Consider the following 20,904-nt stretch of genomic DNA (forward strand, 5'->3'; position numbering starts at 1 on the left):
GTTATGAACACAATATATCTCATGTCATATGAGAGATTCTACTTTTATATCACCAAACAAACGGGGCAGTCTGATCGCTACAATGTGTTTGGTTTACGTACGTGGACGTGTCGTAAAACCTCGTAAATTCCTTACAATCTGCAAAAAAACAGGTGAAATTAACGTGGAAAACATCCTGAAACAAGGAATACGCTGTTTTAAAGAGCGTTACTATAAGTATATTGTATGTAAAGTTGTCATATCGTATTGCAACATTACCATTAAAACTAGTTTCACATGTCGTCAGTTGCCCCCAGCACCTGTCATACACTTTCATGAATTTCGTTACACTAAGCTAAGCTACCGGAACTCCTTACGTGTGGCATTTCTGTAAACAGTGTCATGGTGGAATCAGTAGCCCCCGTACGTTCAAATCGCACAGCTGTTCAAAATAGTTCCACGTGCCAGAAAAGTCAGCGTTGCAGGTGCGCCCCCGGGGCAAACTGAAGGCCGCGTGCCTCATGCGTTTCAATTCATGATGGAACGCGGACCTAGCTCTGCAACACGCAACGACGTGCCGCGTGTGCAGCCAACATAGGTGAGTAATCACTGGTGAGTATACTCAATTTTACTTAAACTCACGAGTGAGTACGATAAGGATTGAGTACAGACCCAGACGAAAAAGTGAGTAGGATGGTGAGCGATTACAGACCCGGACAAAAAAATGGGAGTACGCTGACGAGTATGTACAGTGCTCAGCGATTGAAACGCGATACTCGGAGCGCGTGGCTGCCGGTGCTTGTTGCGCCACAGGTGAGCGCTTGTGAAAGCGAGCTGACGCATTGTGGTATACGGTGAGGGTGAGAGCGTTCGTGACGCATGCTGACTGCATCTGAGGGACAGCCCTTCAGTGTGTGGTTCTTGGCGGCGCCATAGGGGTGCTACATGCCATGGCTTCAAAACGCTGCGCCTGCGTGCCGCACCGCTCCGCGCAAAGCTGGGCGAGCTGGCACCGCGCGCGTTATGAAGAATTTGAATGCGTGTTTATCGCGATGTGTTATCGTGGCGCGCACAGCACGCAGGCGCAGCGTTTTGAAGCCATGACATGTAGCACCCCTATGGCGCCGTCAAGAACCACACACTGCAGGGCTGTCTCCCGGATGCACTGAGCATGCGTCACGAACGCTCTCACCCTCACCGTATACCACAATGCGTCAGCTCGCTTTCACAAGCGCTCACCTGTGGCGCAACAAGCACCGGCAGCCACGCGCTCCGAGTATCGCGTTTCAATCGCTGAGCACTGTACATATGTAAGTAAAGGTATTTGCGATTACAGTACTCCCGAGTACATGCATTCGCGAGTAGTACACAAGAGTAGAGTACTGATACAGCAGTCACAGCACTCGCAAGTGCTGTGATACAGCACTCGCAATGATACAGCACTCGCAAGTACATGTACTGAGAAGTACATGCACACGAGAGTAGTACTCATGAGAACTGCACTCGCGAGTACAAACTTGTGAGCTGTGGCTCTCTCTTCCCTGTTCCGCGTAGTTGCCACCGTAAAAGCCCGCGCAATTATGAGTGGCTTCGCTGCACTTTCTTCGTTGAAATTATTCCGAAGGGAAGAGGCGCGGAAGGTTCCTTGCATATACAACGCACGCTGAAGGAGATCCAGTAGACCAGTAGAACGGGTATGGGCTAGAAGTATTCTGTGGCTCTGATTTGGTCGAATTCATAGACCGTGTACGGTGCGTGAATGGAAGTGGCTGACTGCGAGAACAATGAGCAGAAACATTTTGAAAACGAGTAAATGTGAGACAGATTGAGTACAAGTCGTTATAGATGACGACCAGGGAGTACAGATTGGGTGGGAGGGAGTACATATTGAGTACAGGTGAGAATGACTACATATTGAGTACGAGTACAAGCGAGTGTAGATTTAGTGAGAGAACAAGTTTGTACATATTGACTACACATCGGTATAGATTAAGTACGAGAGAGTACAAATTGAGTACAGGTACTCGTGATGACTAATGAGTGAGTACAAGGGAATACGATTACAAATGAATACGTGATGAGTGAGTAGGAGTGATTTTATGTACAGACGAGCTTTTTGAGCCAGAGGTTGAGGGAGTACAGCTTGAAGGAAAATTAATTGTGATTGAGCTTGAGTGAGTTCTTTCTGTTTTGCCGACCTATGGCAGACACTCCTCAGTTGAGAGCGTTAAGTTCCGTGACTCAATATGGATTCATCTTTGAACTTTTAATCGCCATATCTGGAAAAATATGACGAATTTTTTTCTTTATTCTCTGAAATTTGATGTATCTGCCTGATGTACAATGCGTCCTATTTGGACAAAATTATTTTAAAAGACGTTAGGGACCTCTAATCCCATTGCAAGAGTTTATTCAGCCTGCTTCCACTTATTGGACACGCATTGAAAACCCGCCTGAAGAGCTTCCACTGTTTCGGAGTTCATTCGTAGCTCATCTAAGAGCACGGGCCTACTCTCGCTAACAAAGACGTGTCTGAAGTCAGTTGTCGACAACTAGAGAAAGCTGGTGCGAGAATTGATATTAGAACTAGAGAGAAAAAATACACGAGCTGCGCTGGACTGGGGCAGACTACAAATCCTGTTAGGCGCTATCATTTTTCGAAGACTAGCCAAAAAGTAAAGGCATAGGAATAATTCAACAACAAAATCATTTTGTGCTTCGCGGACTCTTTTCACGACACTGTCAAAAACAAATGCGTGCGTTAGAGGTTAGGCTTACGTCACGGAGCGCGAATATCCCAGTTTTAGCTTTATGCAGGGAATCTAACTCTCGAAATTCAAGCTATATTTCTACCCTACCGCCGTGCGAGTTACTGAGTGCGCGAATAAACATGATGTGCCCAGTTTAGCTGGGGGTTGCGGTCCCTCACATTACCTGACCCGGATGCCCGGCGGCGCCTAAGGCGAAATCGGGCTAGCGGTGCCATGCCGCTATAGCCGTCATGGCAGGGCGTTTTTTAAATCCCCGCTGCTCAGCAGCGTCTTTGGCCAGCTTGACACAGGCAAGCTAGACGTCCTTCTGAGTGTTTTAGGGTGCGGTATCCCGTTCAATATCATATTTCGTTATGAAGTGCTACAGGATATGTCTCAAGATGTGCGTTAGTGTGACCCATTCCTCACAAGAGGAGCGTTTAGACAGGCATAGTTCGAGTTAAATCTTGTTAAACAGTACGGCGTTGCGGAGGGAGGTAGTATGTAGCAAACTGAGTGTTGTTGGTTGCCTGCAGTTGATGGTCCGGTAGGAATCAGGAAATGTTTTCCTGTGTTTTCTGGAGCACGAGAGGATTTCGCTGTAGCTGATCAGCTGTTTTGTTTAAGGGGGTGGTAGTTCGGCTAGGCAACTGTCGTGGTGTGTGTGTTCGTAAGCCAGATCATGGGCTTCGCTACCTTCCAGCCCGCAGTGTGCCGGGGCCCATATATGAGAGATGTCTTGAATTGGGGTGTCCACACCTCCGAATGGAGTTTGGAATGGCCACTTGTAAGTTTCATACTGGAGATGGCAAGGGCTGTGGCTGCGCTTTCGGCTTCAATCGTATTTTTAGATGCAGAGCATCTGATTCAATCGCCTTGTCCTTCCGGCGTCGTCGTCGTCGTCGGCGTTGTCCACCCCTCCCCCATTCTCCTCGCCGCGCCAGCTGCGCTCTCCGCCGCTCACCCCCTCTCCTCTCCGATAGCGAACACTCTCTCGCGAGGGGTATTGAATTGAATTAGATTGGATTGGCTTGGATTGAATGGGATTGGATTGCATTTGGATTGGATTGGATTAAAGTGGATTGTGTTGGATTGTGTTGCGTCATAGCCGCGGCACGTTGCGTCATAGCCGCGGCAGAAGTGCTGGGGTCGGCGCATGTGCAGTACTCTCTCTTCCGCGGTTTCCTCTGCTTCGGGCGCGCTGCGCATATAACCGGTGTGTCATTCTCCGGCGAATCAACATCCACGCTTGGCTAAAACACCTAGAGTCCACGCCGCTTTACAAGTACGCCAACGTCGTCATCGACTGGGACCGGCTTACGCAGTCCTCTCAACGTTATGCGCGCTATAAAACGCGGTCCCTTCGCCGCTCCGCCTATGCGTCGCATCTACACAGGGGTTTCCGGGAGGGGAGGTGGGAGTTTTTAGTTATTATCGTAGCAGCCGTTTGTTGGTAGCCAGGGTACTTGGTCGCCACAATGCTCGTCGCATTCCGGGCTTCGTATACGGCTGGTTTGTGTACAAGACGTTCTGCTGCCTCGGGTCATTTTACTAGGTCTTTAATCGTGGATTTCCATGTCCCTTCGTTTTGCGTAGGTTGGATGTTTTTGAGTACGGGCCACATTTTAGGTTAAGTGTGTATTTATACGGGGCAATTTCACTTGCGCTGGTAAATCTTTAGGGGCCGACTTCCTTTGGTCCACCAGCACCCTTCGGCCTGCCCTCGCGGTTGAGATGCGAATTTGCTCTGGTATTTTTTGTGCCTCAATAGTTGCGTCGGCCGTATTATGGAAGCCGCGCTAGAAAAAAATTATGGGTTGATGCAGATGTAGGTATACTGAAGCCCTGCGGGTGTTTTTGATTAAGTGTGAATTTGTGCAATTTCAATTCACGAAGTGGTAAAAACGAGTGTAGTGGACAGTGTTGGTTTCGATAAAAGCTTGGATGAGCCTTTCTGTGCTGTGTACCGACAACATGTACGGGCAGGTGGCTACCCTGGATGTTATACGGCCTAGATTGGCTTACGTAGGGAGCCTCAGTATCTGGATGGTCCCCACCGTAGGTACGTGGTTCCATCTTTGGTGCGGAGATACATTGTTAGCCATCCCGGTGGCTGACGACATCCTGTGCGTAAGGTGAGGAGTTTATACTTTTTGGGTGAACAGCTGAAGGCTCTCGGGGTGAAGCAGTTTTCCACCTTTTGTATGGTCTTTCAGAGGCCCTCCGGGATGCCTCTTTAGCTTTTCGCGGCGATCCGTACTGTCACATCATCGGTGTACAGGTTGTGTCTTAGTCTCGGTATTTTTTCCAGTTGGTGCGGTATGTTTTTGAGGGTCGCGTTGAATAACAAGAGAGATAAAACCGAGCCTGGGTGCGTGCCCCGTCCGCAGAGATGTATTGGGCTGGACTTAAAGTCGCCCATTGCGAGGCTAGCCGTTAGCTCTGTGATTAAATTTGTAATGCTGTTGTAGGCATTTTGTCCTGCACCCAGTCGTTCCATGCTTTTATGTATGGCCGAGTGTGTTACGGCTTTGAAAGCTATAAGCTAGATTCAAATCACGTAATATGGTATGTTGGTGGGAGCAGCTTCTGCTTTTTATGATTGGGGGCTGCAGTTCGATTCAAGCGATACAGGTCGAAGGCTGCCCAATAAACAAAAGCTATGATGACTATGTGTCATCATAGTGTGTCATTATAGCTATGTGTCAGTAACAAGCTATGGTGACAAGCTGTAGACTGTTTTTGCGAGGATTTCGAATCAGCAGTGAAGAAGGCAACAACGCAGTTAGCTATTGTATTAGAAGAAATTAACGCAAAAGTAGGTGAGAAAGGTCAGCTGGGAACTTCGGAATAGACGATCGCAGCAGTCGAGGAGATATGCATTTGGGATTTTCAGAGAGAAAATACCTGAGGTTGATTAACACATTCATCTAAAAACGAATCAATAAGAAATAGGTAGGAAAAAGTCGGGATAGTACAACAAAAACAAAATTGTCTTCATTTTGAGCTCACACCAGTTACCGTGCAAGACGTAGAGGTATTACGTAACATTCGGAGCAGCGATCATAGGATGGTTGGATGCAAGCTGAGGCTGAATCTCAAAAGATAAAGGAGCAAACTGGTTAAAAGTAAGCCGCCTGCATGGAGTCAGTCAGAGCCAGATCGAATGAGTTTTCAATAACTATTCAAAGCAAATTCGAGCTTCTGAACCAGCAGAACAAGGTCACTGTAGCAAGCTAAATGACAACCTAACGTCGGCACTCTGTGAACCAGCAGCAGCTGTTGGAGAATCAACATGCAGGTAACAAATTGCAAAGCAAAGAAAACGGAGGAACTAATTCCCAAATGTACGAACATGAAAGTTTCAAGTACAGCGGATCGGATTGAATTGGCCGAGTATTCGAAACAGATTAACGGAATTACAACAAACGACATTCGTGCATGTAACGTGGCAGTGGTAGAGGAAGCGCTGCAATTAAGGGAAACTTGAAAGCAATTAAGAGAAATTCCATCGTCAAAAACGAGATGTACGCACTCAGAGACGAGCAGGGTAAAATTCCGCACAACGTGGATTAGGTAATAAAGGAACCAGAACAATTGTACACCAGGCTGTATGCCAGCGACGTTAAACCGGAGGAAACTACTGAGAGTAACAACTAAACTTGCGATGTTCACCTAGTAACTAAAGACGAAGTTCGAAAGGCTCTAAAGGCATGCAAATAGGAAAATCTGCAGGTGACGACGGTATAACCGTGCATCTCCTGAATGAGGAAGGAAATGTATCTGTAAAAGCTTGCTGTACTATTTTCAGAATGCTTGAAGACTCAAAAAGTGCCCGTAGCCTGGAAAAACCCGAACATTATCATTATTCACAAGAAGGGTGGTCCCAAGAACCTCAAGGATTACAGAGCCATAAGGTTACTGTTAGATGATTACAAGCTTTTACCACAGTTATAGTTAGCCGCATTGGTGACAGCCTGGATTCCAAAAAAACCCAGAGAGCAGGCTAGGTTAAATCAACCATGCATTACATCCATGTCGTCACTCAAGTGATCGAAAAATCCGCAGAGTACACTGAACCCCTCTACAAGTCATCTATAGATTAGTAGAAAGCGTTTGCTTCTTTACTTACTGCAGCCGTGCTAAAAGCATTAAAGACCAGGGAATAGAGGAAATACACACTACTTCTAGAAATATATAAGAAATACATGGGCAAGATACCCCAACACAAGCAAACCGGACAATAGGGGGAAGCGGCAACTGTGGTGCTTTTCCCAAAAGTTATTGTATTTTTGTCTCACGTCTTCAACCATTGCCTGCATGCACTAATACCTGTAGGGAAAAAGAGTAAATGCTTTAATACAAACGGAAGGTCTGCGTCCTGCTGCAGACAGTGCTTGGCACTTCTGGTGACTGTGAGAAATTGAGATATATTCCCTCTCTGTGTGTCCTTAAGTCTGCCATTCCGACTTGTCGCATTTGCGTGCACGCAGATACAGGGGAAGTGCTTGTTTTCCATCCATGCCTATTTGTTCCGCCGCCATAAAAATTTAGCGAAAAGGAGTTGATAGTTGAGTGTGATATCTATGCTATTTAATTTATTTGACGCATAAAGTTTGCTAAACAAAAGAGCGTATCCATGCACTTGCTAATGAAGTCATAATGCCGCAGGAGCCTCCATCTTTGTGCGAACCGACGTCGCTCACCGATATGTCATCAAGCGGAAGACAGGTGCCTCGCAGCATCGAGAACTTCGAGCGGCTCGCCTTGGCCAAGCTGGCGCCAGAATTTGCCACGTACATTAGCAGGGGCACCGATAGTAACTGCACCGTCAGGGAGAATCAGGTGGCCTTCGACAGGTACAACAGCTTGCTACGCAGTGATGTTTATTTTAATTAACAAATTTCCAGAACCTCATCACTGTAACGACAGAGAGAACGATTTGTTACGTTATTCTTAACAGTACTGCAAATTTTATAAATAGTAACGCTCGTTTTAGTCTGTGGTTAGACTACGTGCTAAATCTGATAACCCGTGCGATACGTGGTGTATGCATAAAGTTCACAACACTAAAACGCTGCCAATAACGTTTGTACACTATATCATGACTGCACCGTAGCTAGAAAGTGGCGGATCGCAATGCAAAGACCCACTGGTCAAGATAGTAGAAAATTGAAACTTATTCGAATGAGATTTTTTGCATTCTAAAAAATTTGTCTTGAGACAATATATGACATTGTAATATTTCGTTCTGCGTCTTCAAACAAGGATAGGCAAGACTTGTTCATGGTGAGTAGAAGCATCGTCAAATGTGCTTGAAGGGATTAACAACGTGTGTGCCAATAAGAAGCGGCGTAAACGTGCGGACACCTTGGCGGTAGCCGGTTAACTGTCTTAGCCAAGAACGCCGCCGTGCCCGTCTGCATATTCACAGTGAACCGAAAGAGTTTACACTCAGTGTGTTCGAAAGCATTCCTGGTTCTGCCTCCACCTTGTGTAACCGTGTGCAATTTCAAGATTATTTTACTTCATGGCCAACAACAGTTGGAAATGCTCTCTGTACCCAGCACCTCAACATGAGCATAGGTAATGGCAAAGTGTGCATCAGGCACTTGCGTAACCTTACCGTCCGGCGGTGTCTAACTTTGCAACATGAAAGGGCTACATGTAACAATCGAAACAAGAATTTCTTCCGCAAATACCGGTAATATAACTTAGCCACTTAACCACATTCTAAACCGAAGTCTCCAAAACTGCCTACTGCGGGCTCCCCTAATGCACTAAGCGTCCGGTGATGTCAAAGTAGAGAGGGTTACTATGGTGCACCGTCTGATTCTCTCGGCTGATCACGCGATATGAACCCGTGAGGAGAACTTTTTTCAGTGGTTGGGGTTCCTTTTCTAGGCGAAGGCGCTCTTCGGTACTTGTACTCAGCGGTGGTAGCGCTGGAGGTAGACACCAAATGTTGACGAAAGCGCGATTGAAATGGCAGAGAAAATTTTATTTCCTGATGAGTGCATAATGAATTATTTGCTACTGGGATGACAAAACATTGCAGTGTTAGTGATAGGCTGTCTATGCAAGTAAGCTGTAGGTCTACAGTGTTGCATGGGATCTGTACGGAGCCTCGCTGATTGGCTGGAGAAGCAATATCCTACTCTGTGGCTGCACTTCTTGCATGCGAATTTCCCAAGTTCCCGCACAAAGCGTGGATCGCAGCCGACGTTGCGGGTCGTGTTTGGTCTAAGGGACAATCAATGTCCGCGAACAAACGCTGCCCCACCCCTGGACCTTCGTATATCCTCCATGGAAGACAGAAATGTCGAAACAGGAGAAGGAAAGCTCGCCGCAAAGCATGGTTACGTAGCACACGGGAGGCCCAGCTGTCATCGAGTCGAGAAGAATCGTTACCACCCTCGAGATAGAGTTTGACACACATTAGCATACCAAACATTTCACCTATGAAACAATGGTTCGGGCCGCTTGCATGCTTCGTGTGCGGCAGTTTTTGCGGCGTGTATCGGCTGCAAGTATGCAGGAAGGCGACTCGTGAACTCTTTTCCCTACCCTGTCTACACGCCATTTCTTGGTGTCTCTAGAGTAGCCACGTTCCCGAAATATCACTTCGGCAATGACTACCTTTACTTCGGTAAGTATCATCTTCGGCGAGATGATGAAGAAGAAGAAACAAGACAGGACATTATTTGCCTGGAACTGAATATATTTAGTGCTGCGCAATAAAGGTGAGCTCAGATCACGTTAAAATTCAGAACAATAGGCCAGGTAATGTTCAGCCATCTTCTGTAAAACTTTCAACCGGTTTCATAGAATGTTGCGTGATCTAGGTAAGTGGAGATCCCTCAACTACCATAGGCCTAGCATCTTCCTTCACGGAAAAGGCACAAGCCCACCTTAATCTAAGTTGGACGCTCGCAATATCGGTCCTTCTCCTTCCACAATGCCCTCGAACTCGGATGTTCAGCTGTGGCCTTCAGCGGACAACGGAAGCAACTTAAAGAAGCGCAAGTTGAGCGATACCAACACGCATTCACCGCAAGAAATGACCTCAACTTTGACTTCGGCTCCGAATTTTCCTCAAGTAGGCATTACCAAAGACCGGTGGACATATGTTTCCCTATCTCATCGAGCGCGACCACGCCTTACCAAGGCAGCGCATGATCGAATTGCTAAGGAGAGGTTCAGGGGGCTGCTGCGCCCAAACAACGTTTCGGTGGGTGCCGTTCCCCGCAAAGAGCTTGCTGCAGTTCTTGCTGGGTATGCCCCGCGCGCATTATTGAATGGACTGACGTCTACTAATGTCAACCAACGCAGAAATTCTGTCACTATACCATTCCAGGCGCTGGCATTCTGTGCACAAGATAAATGCAACGTTAACGGTGGCACTTTAGAGTATGAGGCGCACCTTATGCACCCCAAAGGGACATCTAGGGGTCTGATCCAAGTCGACCCGGGGGAATCCGATGAGAACCTCCGAAGTCAGACATGTGAGTCTGCCCTCATAAAACATTTTCGCGCCTTGGGAAGACTATTTATGCCCTCGTGACGTTTGACACGATCGCTCCTCCTCGAATCATGCTTAAATACCTCGACTTGTGTAAAGTGAAACCTTATGCCCCTCGCAAACTGATCTGTTATCGTTTTCACCAAGATGGTCACTTCCATAAACATTGCCCCAATCCTGCGGCATGTTCCCAATGTGGTAGACAGCCTGAAGACTACCAATGTCCTGATGCGATGCCGTATTGAAACCTTTGCAAGAAGACTGGCCATACAGAGTGTTATACCAATTGTCAATTGAAAATCAGCCGCCTACAGATCATGCCAAACGAATGCACCATCGATCCCACAGTCCGTCCAACCGGCACATCACTGGGTGCGAAGCTTCATTCATGCGTAGATGGTACAACATCAGCAGTACCATGGATTTCCCGCATCTTTCCCCGACACCCGACATTTCGGCCACGACTGCGGGTTCACCATCGCGTGAGTGTTTCGGCAGCGCGCCAGCTGGTAACAAGGGGAAGAAACAATCACGAAAGCGGTCCAACAATGCTCCCTCTTCAGAGTACCTGGATTGCCTTTCTTCAAAGATCACGGCCCTACAAACTGAGCTGTCATCATTGCCGCGAAAACACAAGCACACCTGCGCCGCACAAGCCCTACAGGAAGCGGAACGTTAAAGAAAACAGGCGAACCACGCCACTAAAGTTCTCAGTCAAAGGAATTCTACGTGCCCGACGTCCGGCCTTCATTGAGTCGAGGCCGCCACAGAGGGTGGACAGCTTACAAGCAGGTTGATTTCCAAACACCTCGATACCGCGCTGTCTAAGTACTGGCCACACTTGTCTCAGTCTGCATATCCCGCTGTGCCCAAAGTAGCACCCCAAGCTACCCCGGCCGTTCAGCATGTCCGATCTATACTATCCACCACAGAACATAGAAGCAAGTGCTAAAGCCCCGTTGCTGCTGCAGTGGAACTGTTGCGGGTTGCACGCCAATGCTGCAGAGCTCACTGAACATCTCCAGGCTTTGGATCGCATGCCGTTGGTAGTCCTACTCCAGGAGACAGAAGGAAACAGTGCAACGACGTTCAGGAAGTAGTGGCGGTCCGCGTGTCCCTTGGTCGGAGGACCTTACTTGTGGGATCGACCTATGGGCATCCTCAATTACCAGGTCAAATTTTGACTGGGTGCGGCAGCTCCGTGCTCTACACCCTCGACACGAATTTGTAATTGGGGTGATTGAAATGTCCGCAGCACGACTTAGGGATATCACGTTATCAGCATCCGGGGACGCAACCTGGAGGCACCAGCAGAAGATGCGGACCTCATCCTTGTGAATGACCTGATGTGCCCCACCGAGCCAGCGGCTCCAACCGAGTCAGCAGGACACCGTTCCTTATGTGACCTGGGCCACTCCTTCCATGGTGTCACTATGGGAATGCGACTCTTCTTCTTGGGGAAGTGACAATTACCCCACTTGGATCACGCTTTCCGGAAACGCACGGACAATTACCGAAGAGGTTCGGTATGTCGACTAGCCCCGTTGCAGGGAGCTTCAATTCTTCGAGCCAGAACCACATCGCACCCCCAGCTTAGACTCACTCACATCTCTGCTAAAGCGCATTTTGATTGCTGCAAATGGTGCTACAACGGTCATTGAAGTACACCCGGACACCCCTGCTCCGGACCGACACTTCATCAATCTATGGAACGTTCCTGAGAACTTCCAGGAGCGCTATCGGACCGGACGTCGCACTTATATCGAACTGCTGCGCCTCGGCCAGCAGATAGCGCACATTAGGCAACATACGAAGCTCCTGACCCGCAAGCGTTGGGAAGTGCACTGCGACACTTTTTCCTCCCACACCGGGGCCCGGAAACTGTGGAGCACCTTCCGAAGCCTTGGCGGGCGTACCAAGCTGCAGCGTTCGGTGGATGCGGTGTTACTTTATACTTCGAAAGAGAGGAAACGCTTATTTTCTTCCGCCTACCCCGTCTCGACTGCCACCTTATATCTACGCGCTGGAGCCTGTGGACGAGAGCGAAGAGATTGAGCTGCCTTTTGCTTCCGCTGAGCTCACGGTCGCCCTTGAGCAAATGAATGTGTCCAACACATCAGAAAAGACGGTGGGTCTTGGTCTATGCTTCGCAATCTGCCGGTAACACAGAAGGAGGAGTTTGTTCAGGCACTTAATGGCATATGGATTAGTGCCGTCGTCCTTTCAGCCCTCAAGCACGCTGTTGTGGTACCCATTCCCAATGCAAGCAAGGATCCCGCTGTCTTGAAAAATTTACGTCCCATCTTGCTCACGTCAACCATCTGTAAGTTGATTGAGCGGATGGCCACCACTCGACTGATTAATCACTTGAAAGAAGAAATCAACTCCTTGCACCCGGCTCAGACAGGCTTCCGACCAAATTTAAGCACCCACGACAGTCTTTCCCTTCTACGAAAGTTGCTGTTTGCAAGCCGGTATTAGCCGCGACACATTCTGGTTGCCATTGATTTACAAGAGGCTTACGACACCGTATAAGACGCAGCAGTACTCGATGCCCTAGTAGAGGCTTATCCGGGTAAGCCGCTACGCAAGTTTGTACGGAGCTTCTTGGATAACCGCACATTGGAGATCCGATCCGGCCGCCACAGCACTATTTCCTTCACCAATTGCTGCTGGGTGCCCCAGGGGCTATCATCTCCCCTATTATTTTTAATTTGGCTCTGAGGAAGTTAATTCATGAGGTGTCTTCGGCGGAAGGTGTTCATGTCACGGCCTATGCCGATGACATCGCAATTTAGATCGGGGCAGATGACCACACCACAACCAACGCCGCGATGCGTCAATTACGGAAGGCCTTAGACACGTTCAGCGCCCTCCTAGCTCCTACTGGAATGAAAATATCGCTTGCGAAAGCACCCTTCCTGGTCATACCGGACACACCTGCAAAGCGCTCCCGGATTCATTTAACCATTGAAGGCGTTTCGCTCCAGCCTGCTCCACAGGATTGGGTGCCTGTCCACGGGGTGCCCGTTCACCAGAACGCTGGCGCTACAGAATGGATCAAGCAGCTTCGTCCGCAGTGGCGTCGCCTCCTGCACCAAATTCGACGCATCTCCAACACCTTTTGCGGGCATCTCAGGACGTACCCCGGCGTTTATTACAAGAAGTACTTGTGCCCAACGCCAGATATTGCGCCATGTGCTATTCACTCACCCAACACCAGATCCACCAGCTGAAAGTCGTTCACCGGGAACACTTCTAGCTATAACTGGGCTTCAACGACACACGCGGATCGAGGATCTTTATCGGTACGCTGGTCTTACCACTCTCAAATGCAGAATCCAATCGAGGGCAGAGAGGGCGAAAGACCGTCGGAATCTCACTCACCAGGGCCGCCGCTTACTGCGCCATGCCGGTGAGGATTTCAACACGTTTGTGCCTGCAATACATAAGCACATTCCACCCCGGGAGGATGAGCTCATTACTGAGCGACAGCCAGCACACACTCCCCGTGTTCAAGGAATTTACCCGTCGCATAGACATGTTCCTTCGGTCACCGCAACTCCCTTGAAAACAGAAGACTCTACAACATTTCCTGTCTTCGTAAATGCTTTGTGGCGGCACCATTTTCAAACGGCTTCCCTCGTGGCTGTTACAAACGTACTGGCCGTAGCCACACCTGCACTTTCAAGATGACCATTGCTCCTGCCGCCAGAGCTGGAGCTTCGGGCCAGCAAGAAGGGGGTCTAGCTACGCCTACTGGCAGCTCATCTCAGTACGTACCGATGCATCAGAATATTTATGGATAGCGCAGAGGCTTTAGGGGATCTCATTGGGCCACCCAGACGGCACTCTGTGGTCATAACATTAAACGTTCCTGTGCAACGCTGCGCCTGCACACTGGCATTACTGTGACCGTTCGCCTAACACCCGGGAACGCACGACCCCTCAGTAGTGAGTGGGCCCGTGAGCTGGCGAGTGAGGCTTGTCGGAATTTCCGCCCGCAGCTTTACGGCTCCCTCATTGAGGAGTTCTGCGTTGATCTCGATGGCGAACAACGCTGCCGCAAACAGCGCCGCCATCAGGATATCCTTTCAACAGTGCCCATCAAGCCGTACCCAGTGCCTCCCGGGTTTCCCCGCGCCGCACATGCCTTCCTTAACCGTGGGGGCTCTGGATTCTAAGTGATGACGTCGTGGCCAGGAGGAAGCACACCTTGACTAGAACAATCAGGCGCGGCAATTCCACTGCAGCCGCTTCCGAAGACGTTTCATCTGCAATGGCATCACCATTCGACCCTTGGTACGTCTGCTACGCCTGTGGGCAGTAGCTGAAGCCAAACACCCATCACCTTCTATGAGACTGCATAGGTCCGGTACGGCCACGTGAGACACATCGCCGGCCTAGGTTCTTGCTTAGAAGGACTGCATCCGGCCGAAGGGCCGCATCAAACAGACTATATCCACACTATGGCAGTTCCTTCTTGACTCCTCCATGTAGGGACAATATTGAGGCCTTCTTCTCCTCTTACTCCCCTTACCCATGCGGCCTTGAGCCACCCCTTTCTAAAAATGTTCGTTTGTTATTTATTGTCCGCAATGACCGAAAAGTGAACTGGACGTGCGCCTCCACACGCGAAGTTCCAACTGTTGGCGCACTGCTTGAGGTCAATGCGGAGCCCCGATCTCACTACGTACGGCTGCACCATCTGCTCCTGTCTTGCAGCTTGGAGGTACTTGTCCATGCATTCTTCGCTAGCAGAAATCTACGAAGTGGCTACGGTGAAATGGGATACATCGCTGTGATGGTATATATTTACATTATTGGCAAAAAGAAACAAAAAAACTTAAAAGGAATAAAATATTCCAACGTCTCTCGCTAGTCATAGCCACATCTGGCGGTAAAGACAAACGGTGTAAGAATGCTACGCAGTAGCACACAATTATCTGAATTTCTGCAGATTTTTTTTTGAAGACTTGGTGTGCAGAAGCCCACTACCACACTCGCATAGCTTTGTCGTGCTGCGATTGTTCTGTGTGGAGTTTCTCGGCGGCGCTTGTACGTCATCTCACTAGGATATATGAGGCTTGGGCGAACCATAAAATGACTGGTATGCCGCCTGCGTTCTAGGAGCTGCCTATTTGGTTCCCTCTTCTGTGGACGTAACTGCACTGTGATGTCATCCGAGTTAGAGAAGGCACCCGTGTGTGCGAGGCTTTTAGGAAATTTAATAAGCAAGGATTGAATATAATAGCCTACTCCGAGCCTATCGCTACAGCCTGCCTTAGCATTCTCGGAACAATATGTCTACGAAGTGCCGTGAAAGGTAAAAAAACAATACCCGTTTTTTGATATTCAGCTTATGGCATCGTAAGTAAACATCCTCATCATAGTCATCATCATCATCAGCAGGCTATGTTTTCAGCATGTGGAAAGATCCTCCCTTTGTTCCTGTTCGGTGGCTTTGGTATTCGATTTTTTGCCACCAAATTTTATCTAATGTCTCCACCGAATTATCACTATTTTCCCATTTCCAGTCGAGTCCGTTGCTGGCCGTTTCATTCTCTCGGTGGTCTGTAGATCGCTGGTCCAACACATTGTGCCCCCTGCCTACTCCATAATGTATTCACACCGGTTTTCCCCTAAACGGAGACGGTCGTTTTGTATCCGTAAGCGTTACTACAGATATTGTTCTTAGTAGTTTGGACGACCTAAGTTTCCTTTCGAGGTAATAAGTCCTGAAGTCTTTACCGTATAGGTCGTCACAGAGGGCACACAGTCGATGTATACCTATTGTTTTGCATACGATATATACTTCTATAGTCACAGACAAGAGCTTGAGAGCTTGAGGTTTTATTTGCACAGCAGCAGCTCCACTAAGACGCCGGCGGTAAACAATAATAACACACAACGGTGAGCAGAGAATGTCAATGGGTTGATGGTACAGTCGATGGTACAGGGAGCAATTTTTAAATGCTGGAAATTGTAGATTGTGTTGACGTTGGTACCTCTCCCCTCCGGCAAAAGCGGTCAACTGGCCTCTTGCTAGGGCGTGTTGCACCGTGTGACTACAGCCAAGAAAGAGGGAGAAAGAAAGAGAAAAAAATATTCTTCTGCATTTTGAGCACAAGGGTGTTCTGTGCAGGCATGCTTAGTCTAAGATGCCTTGGTGCTGGCTGGCCGCGTTTGTCGCTGGTCCGAGAGCTCGGAGCTGGTAAGCTTGTCCACCCAAGCTCATAGGTTGCATTGCGCTAGGGGTTCGGAGGCATTCACACTCCCGGTGGCATAGGGTGCCAGCTAGAGGGCAGAAGTTACAGGCGGGGACACACTGTGTTGGGTAGTCCGCATATAGGCAGGTGGCATAACAGTGGAAATTAGTTTGTAGGTGCCGGAGAGTGGTTTCTTCACATCGTGTTATTTCGAATGAGGTGTTGGGAAGCGGTGGGGTTGTGAAGGGTGGTGTTTACTGGAAGTAGCTTGGTCGTAGGGTTCGTCTTTTGGGGAAGCTACCCGGTGTAAGTGAGCATGGCGGCTGTGCGGGCCACCTTGTTGCCTTCGAGAAACACGTGCCCAGGGGACCAAGTGATGTGCAGCATTCGGGGGCAGCCAGACGGTGCTCACCAATGTGAGATTCGGGCCTTTAGGGAGTCGTTGCAAGCCATCTGAGAGTTCGTTCGAGAGTTAAGAAGTCCTCATCCGTTGTCCCAGCAAGAGAGAAGGTTCTTTCCTAAGCCATTTCGATGAAGTTCTGCGGACTGCTAGTGCTGTAGCTTCTATGCTTTGTGTGTTGACGATGCCAGCTACGTGTGCTTTCTGGGCACTGCGATTCATCTGCGTATCGAGTGCACGACAAGTGGTGCTGGTTGTTGTGAATGAAGCTTGCTCGTTCCGTGCGCCGGTTTTTTTTTGAGTACAGGATGACCAGTTCGTGGTACTTGTGCTGGACTAGCGTGTTGTGGTATATCCCATGAAATGTGAACCAACTGGTCATGCATGATAAATTTCATATTAACAGAAGTGGCGAAGGGTTATTACGTTGCTCGGTGCCACATGATACACACAGACGTTTCCTACAGGATAATATGGTTATTGATGAAAAAACACAGCAACTTATAACATTGGCGAGGGGACGTATGTTTTCTGAGCAGACTTTTAAGTGCGAATGCACTTTATAAGCGACCCGGAATTCGGTTGACCGCCGTCCGTCCACATAGCAACAGCTGCGGGTGCGCGCGCTCCTCGTCTTCCTTGGCAACGGGGGGAGAAGGGAGATTGGCCAGGAATCTCCTCGTCTTTCTTGGTAACAGGGGGAGATGGGCGCACGCTGCCTGGCCGCTGACATGGCACATACCCACGTGGGGGATTGGCCAGGAATCGGGCGTGAGAAGGGCTAATGCACCCGCCCAAAGGAGTACTGACACGAAATTTCAAAGCTGAGATCCGCTCTAGCAATCAAGTACAACGACAACACAAATAGGTGTCTGTGCATGGCACATACCCACGTGGGGGATTGGCCAGGAATCGGGCGTGAGAAGGGCTAATGCACCCGCTTAAAGGAGTACTGACACGAAATTTCAAAGCTGAGATCCGCTCTAGCAATCAAGTACAACGACAACACAAATAGGTGTCTGTGAATAAATGCATCTTTCTTTCTTTGTAGTTGTGTGTGTGTGTGTGTGTGTGTGTGTGTGTGTGTGATCTCTCTTTCGCGAACATTACCGAACCGCGCAAATTCAACTCCTGCATTCTCACTTTCACATTCTTCCCCTCGGGGAAATGCGGGGAAATTTTTTACGCCCCTGTAGCACCATTGACAGTGCAGTATGAATGTCCTTTTGGGCCTGCTAAACGACCCAGGTCTAGAGTCGCGTCTCTCTTTCCCTTTTCCTCAACTTACTTTTGTGTGTGTGTGTGTGTGTGTGTGTGCGTGCATGCGTGCGTGCGTGTGCGTCTCTGTGTGTATGTGTGTGCTTGTGTGTGTGTGTCTGGGTGTGTGCGTGTGTGTGAGCGCACACACGCATTTCTTTTGTCGTTTCTGCGTTCTACTTTCACCGTATCTTTACTAAGCATCCGATGTAGAACCGTTACCACTGCTTCTGGCACTGTAGAGAATTATGCTGTTCTCTGGTGTGCCCTCGCATATTCTCTAAATTCCTCTAAATGCTTCCACTGAGTTCGACATTGTTTAACTTTGCCACCCAACCAAGTTTTGGATAAAGCTGTCAGCATTTGTATACCCCCTGGTAAGACTCACCGCTAATGACGATTGTATGTTTCCCATGAGTGGCAGTTGCCATAATAAACACGACACTAAAAACTTATCGGCTGTGCCTGGATCTGCTGCGGACAGAAAAAAGGAGTAGTTTCTCTACACGCTGAGAAATGTGTTAGGTGCCCCCATCGCCCTCTATCACATAAGATGTAGCCGGCGCGATGCTTACGAAACAAAACATACTATACAGACAAGTGGACACAAGCTCCATCAGCGATGCTCACGAAATGAGACCACACAGCCCAATCGCGACGTGTGCTATGTCTTCTGAATTTTTACGCTCCCGCAGGTGGCGTTTCTTGCCCAAGGTGCTGTCCGGTGCTTCAGACCCGGCCACTGAGGTTTCGTTGCTTGGCAAAATGGTGTCTATGCCCGTGGGAATAGCGCCGACTGCAGCGCACAAGGTGGCACACCCGGAAGCTGAACTAGCTGCTTGCAGAGGTAGGTGTAAATTTAAAATACGGCGCATATTGGTATGCTTAAGATTCTATAGGGCTTGACGCATCATTTTCTTCAGGCGCAGTTTTATGTCCTTTGATAAATACAGCATTTCCCATGAACGATTCTGAAAGGACGTCTACAAATGACATTACATTATGGTGATACAACTCACTTGAGGCAATGCTCCAATTTTAATCGGTATCATGCACAAGTACTACATAATGTGTTTTTTTAGTTGGTGTAGCCTCTAACGCGTGCGCATGGTGTTAGCTACCAATTCAGCCTTAACGATAAGAGCTGCTGCACACACGCACATGTATGCATGCCCACACACAAACACGCTCACACACTCACAAAAACACAAGCACACGCTCACACACACACACACACACACACACACACACACACACACACACACACACACACACACACACACACACACACACACACACACACACACACACACGCACACGCACACTCACATATACGCGTGCACGAACGCATTAGCACACACAATATACGACATTGCAGGTTAAAAAGAGAACAAACAAGGCAAAGGTTACACATTTATGTGTTTACGATGGAAAGGTAAAGACCTTTGGAGTTAGGTGTCGTGCTCTGTTCAGAAACCCGCATGCGGCCCCTGCAAAGGTGGCCTGCAGTATCAATATCACTGCCCTTCAAGGTCCAAACAGATCCACAAAATACCTGTACATACACATAAAAGGTATATAAATATACATATTCCAAATAAAACGAAATAAACATCGGGAATAAAAACAAAAATTGTAAACCTCGAAATGTTTTAAAAGAATTGCAGAGGATCTTGTAAGAGCGCCTTAAATTGATGAAATAAAAATTTGAGAAATAACAAAATTACGGGCGACGAGAAAGTTCGCAATTAACAAACAAAAGCAAGAAATGCTTGCACCATAAGGCAATAAGAACGCTTTGCACAATATGACAATTCCCCAACATGCAGTTTCGACCCTGTTTTTGTGTTTACGACCTTGTGTAACTGTGTTGTCTAATACAAAAATAAACTGGAAAAGGTATCAAGAGGATTGTTCGATTTCTTCTACTATTAAAGTATACTTTTAACAGGGTTTGTCGTTCCCACAACAAACACTGCTGCAAGCGTTACTTTCGTTTGTGCTGTTTTTGCTGACAGCGCAGTTAATGCTCCGGAAATTTTCTGCGGAAGCCTACACTTTGAGCGGCACTAGAAACATAGGGATATGTAACAAAATACCTTAATGGCCATCCCACATAACGGGGCACCAATGCTTTCTTGGGAGCGGGGCCAGAAGTGTGCAAGGTAGGTCAAAACCGCGGAATATGCAAGAAAGACTGCTAGCAAAAGAGGGACAGAGAAAAATTTTATTTGGCGCAGAGAAAGCCCTAAAGTTGGGGCTGTCAGCAAACCTTTTAATAAGGTTGTTCGTGCGAGGCCAAAATATGAAACACCCAAAAGCTTTAGAAGGAAGAAACAAGTGAAACTGGCTGAGGTATGCTCGGCGATGTAGCGGTTACACGACAGGAACTCGAGTCCAAGAATACTAAAAGGCTGTTAAAGTAATTCGTGTTCTACTTTGAATCATAAACGGCCCAATTCGCTAATGAGAATGAAATTACAAGCCTTCAAGTGAGCGTTCAACTACGGTCCAGCCTATTAAATATATTCACAAACTGCAGAGAAATGGATGCGCCAGTAGCAATCGGTGCCTCCCCCCAAACCAAGCTCGTCTAGCTATTATGGCTTAGATGGAATAAATGCCCCACGGCTTCTTATTATGCCGCTTACATTACTGATATAATGCTCCTTATTTATAAATAATTAAACATCATCAATTATCTTGTGTCTTCAATTCGCATCGCACGTTGTACGTTATGCATGTTTCTATTGACATCTCTAAGCGAACACATTCTGTACTGCAATC

General features: G+C 48.1%; 1 protein-coding gene across 1 annotated transcript in view; it reads left to right on the forward strand.

The window, feature by feature from the left end:
* Positions 1-482: 482 nt before the first annotated feature.
* Positions 483-20,904, forward strand: part of LOC144173565 (2-Hydroxyacid oxidase 1-like) — a 51,133-nt gene continuing 30,711 nt past the window's right edge. Inside the window, exons 1-3 of the mRNA XM_077701938.1 lie at positions 483-577; positions 7,401-7,588; positions 18,813-18,964. Coding sequence (XP_077558064.1) covers positions 7,440-7,588; positions 18,813-18,964 — 301 coding nt within the window. The 5' untranslated portion in view covers positions 483-577; positions 7,401-7,439. The remainder of the gene's footprint in view (positions 578-7,400; positions 7,589-18,812; positions 18,965-20,904) is intronic.

This window comes from Haemaphysalis longicornis, unplaced genomic scaffold (genome assembly GCF_048455015.1).
Source record: "Haemaphysalis longicornis isolate Haplotype H1 unplaced genomic scaffold, Haemaphysalis longicornis Haplotype H1 scaffold_3, whole genome shotgun sequence".
Lineage (NCBI taxonomy): Eukaryota > Metazoa > Arthropoda > Arachnida > Ixodida > Ixodidae > Haemaphysalis > Haemaphysalis longicornis.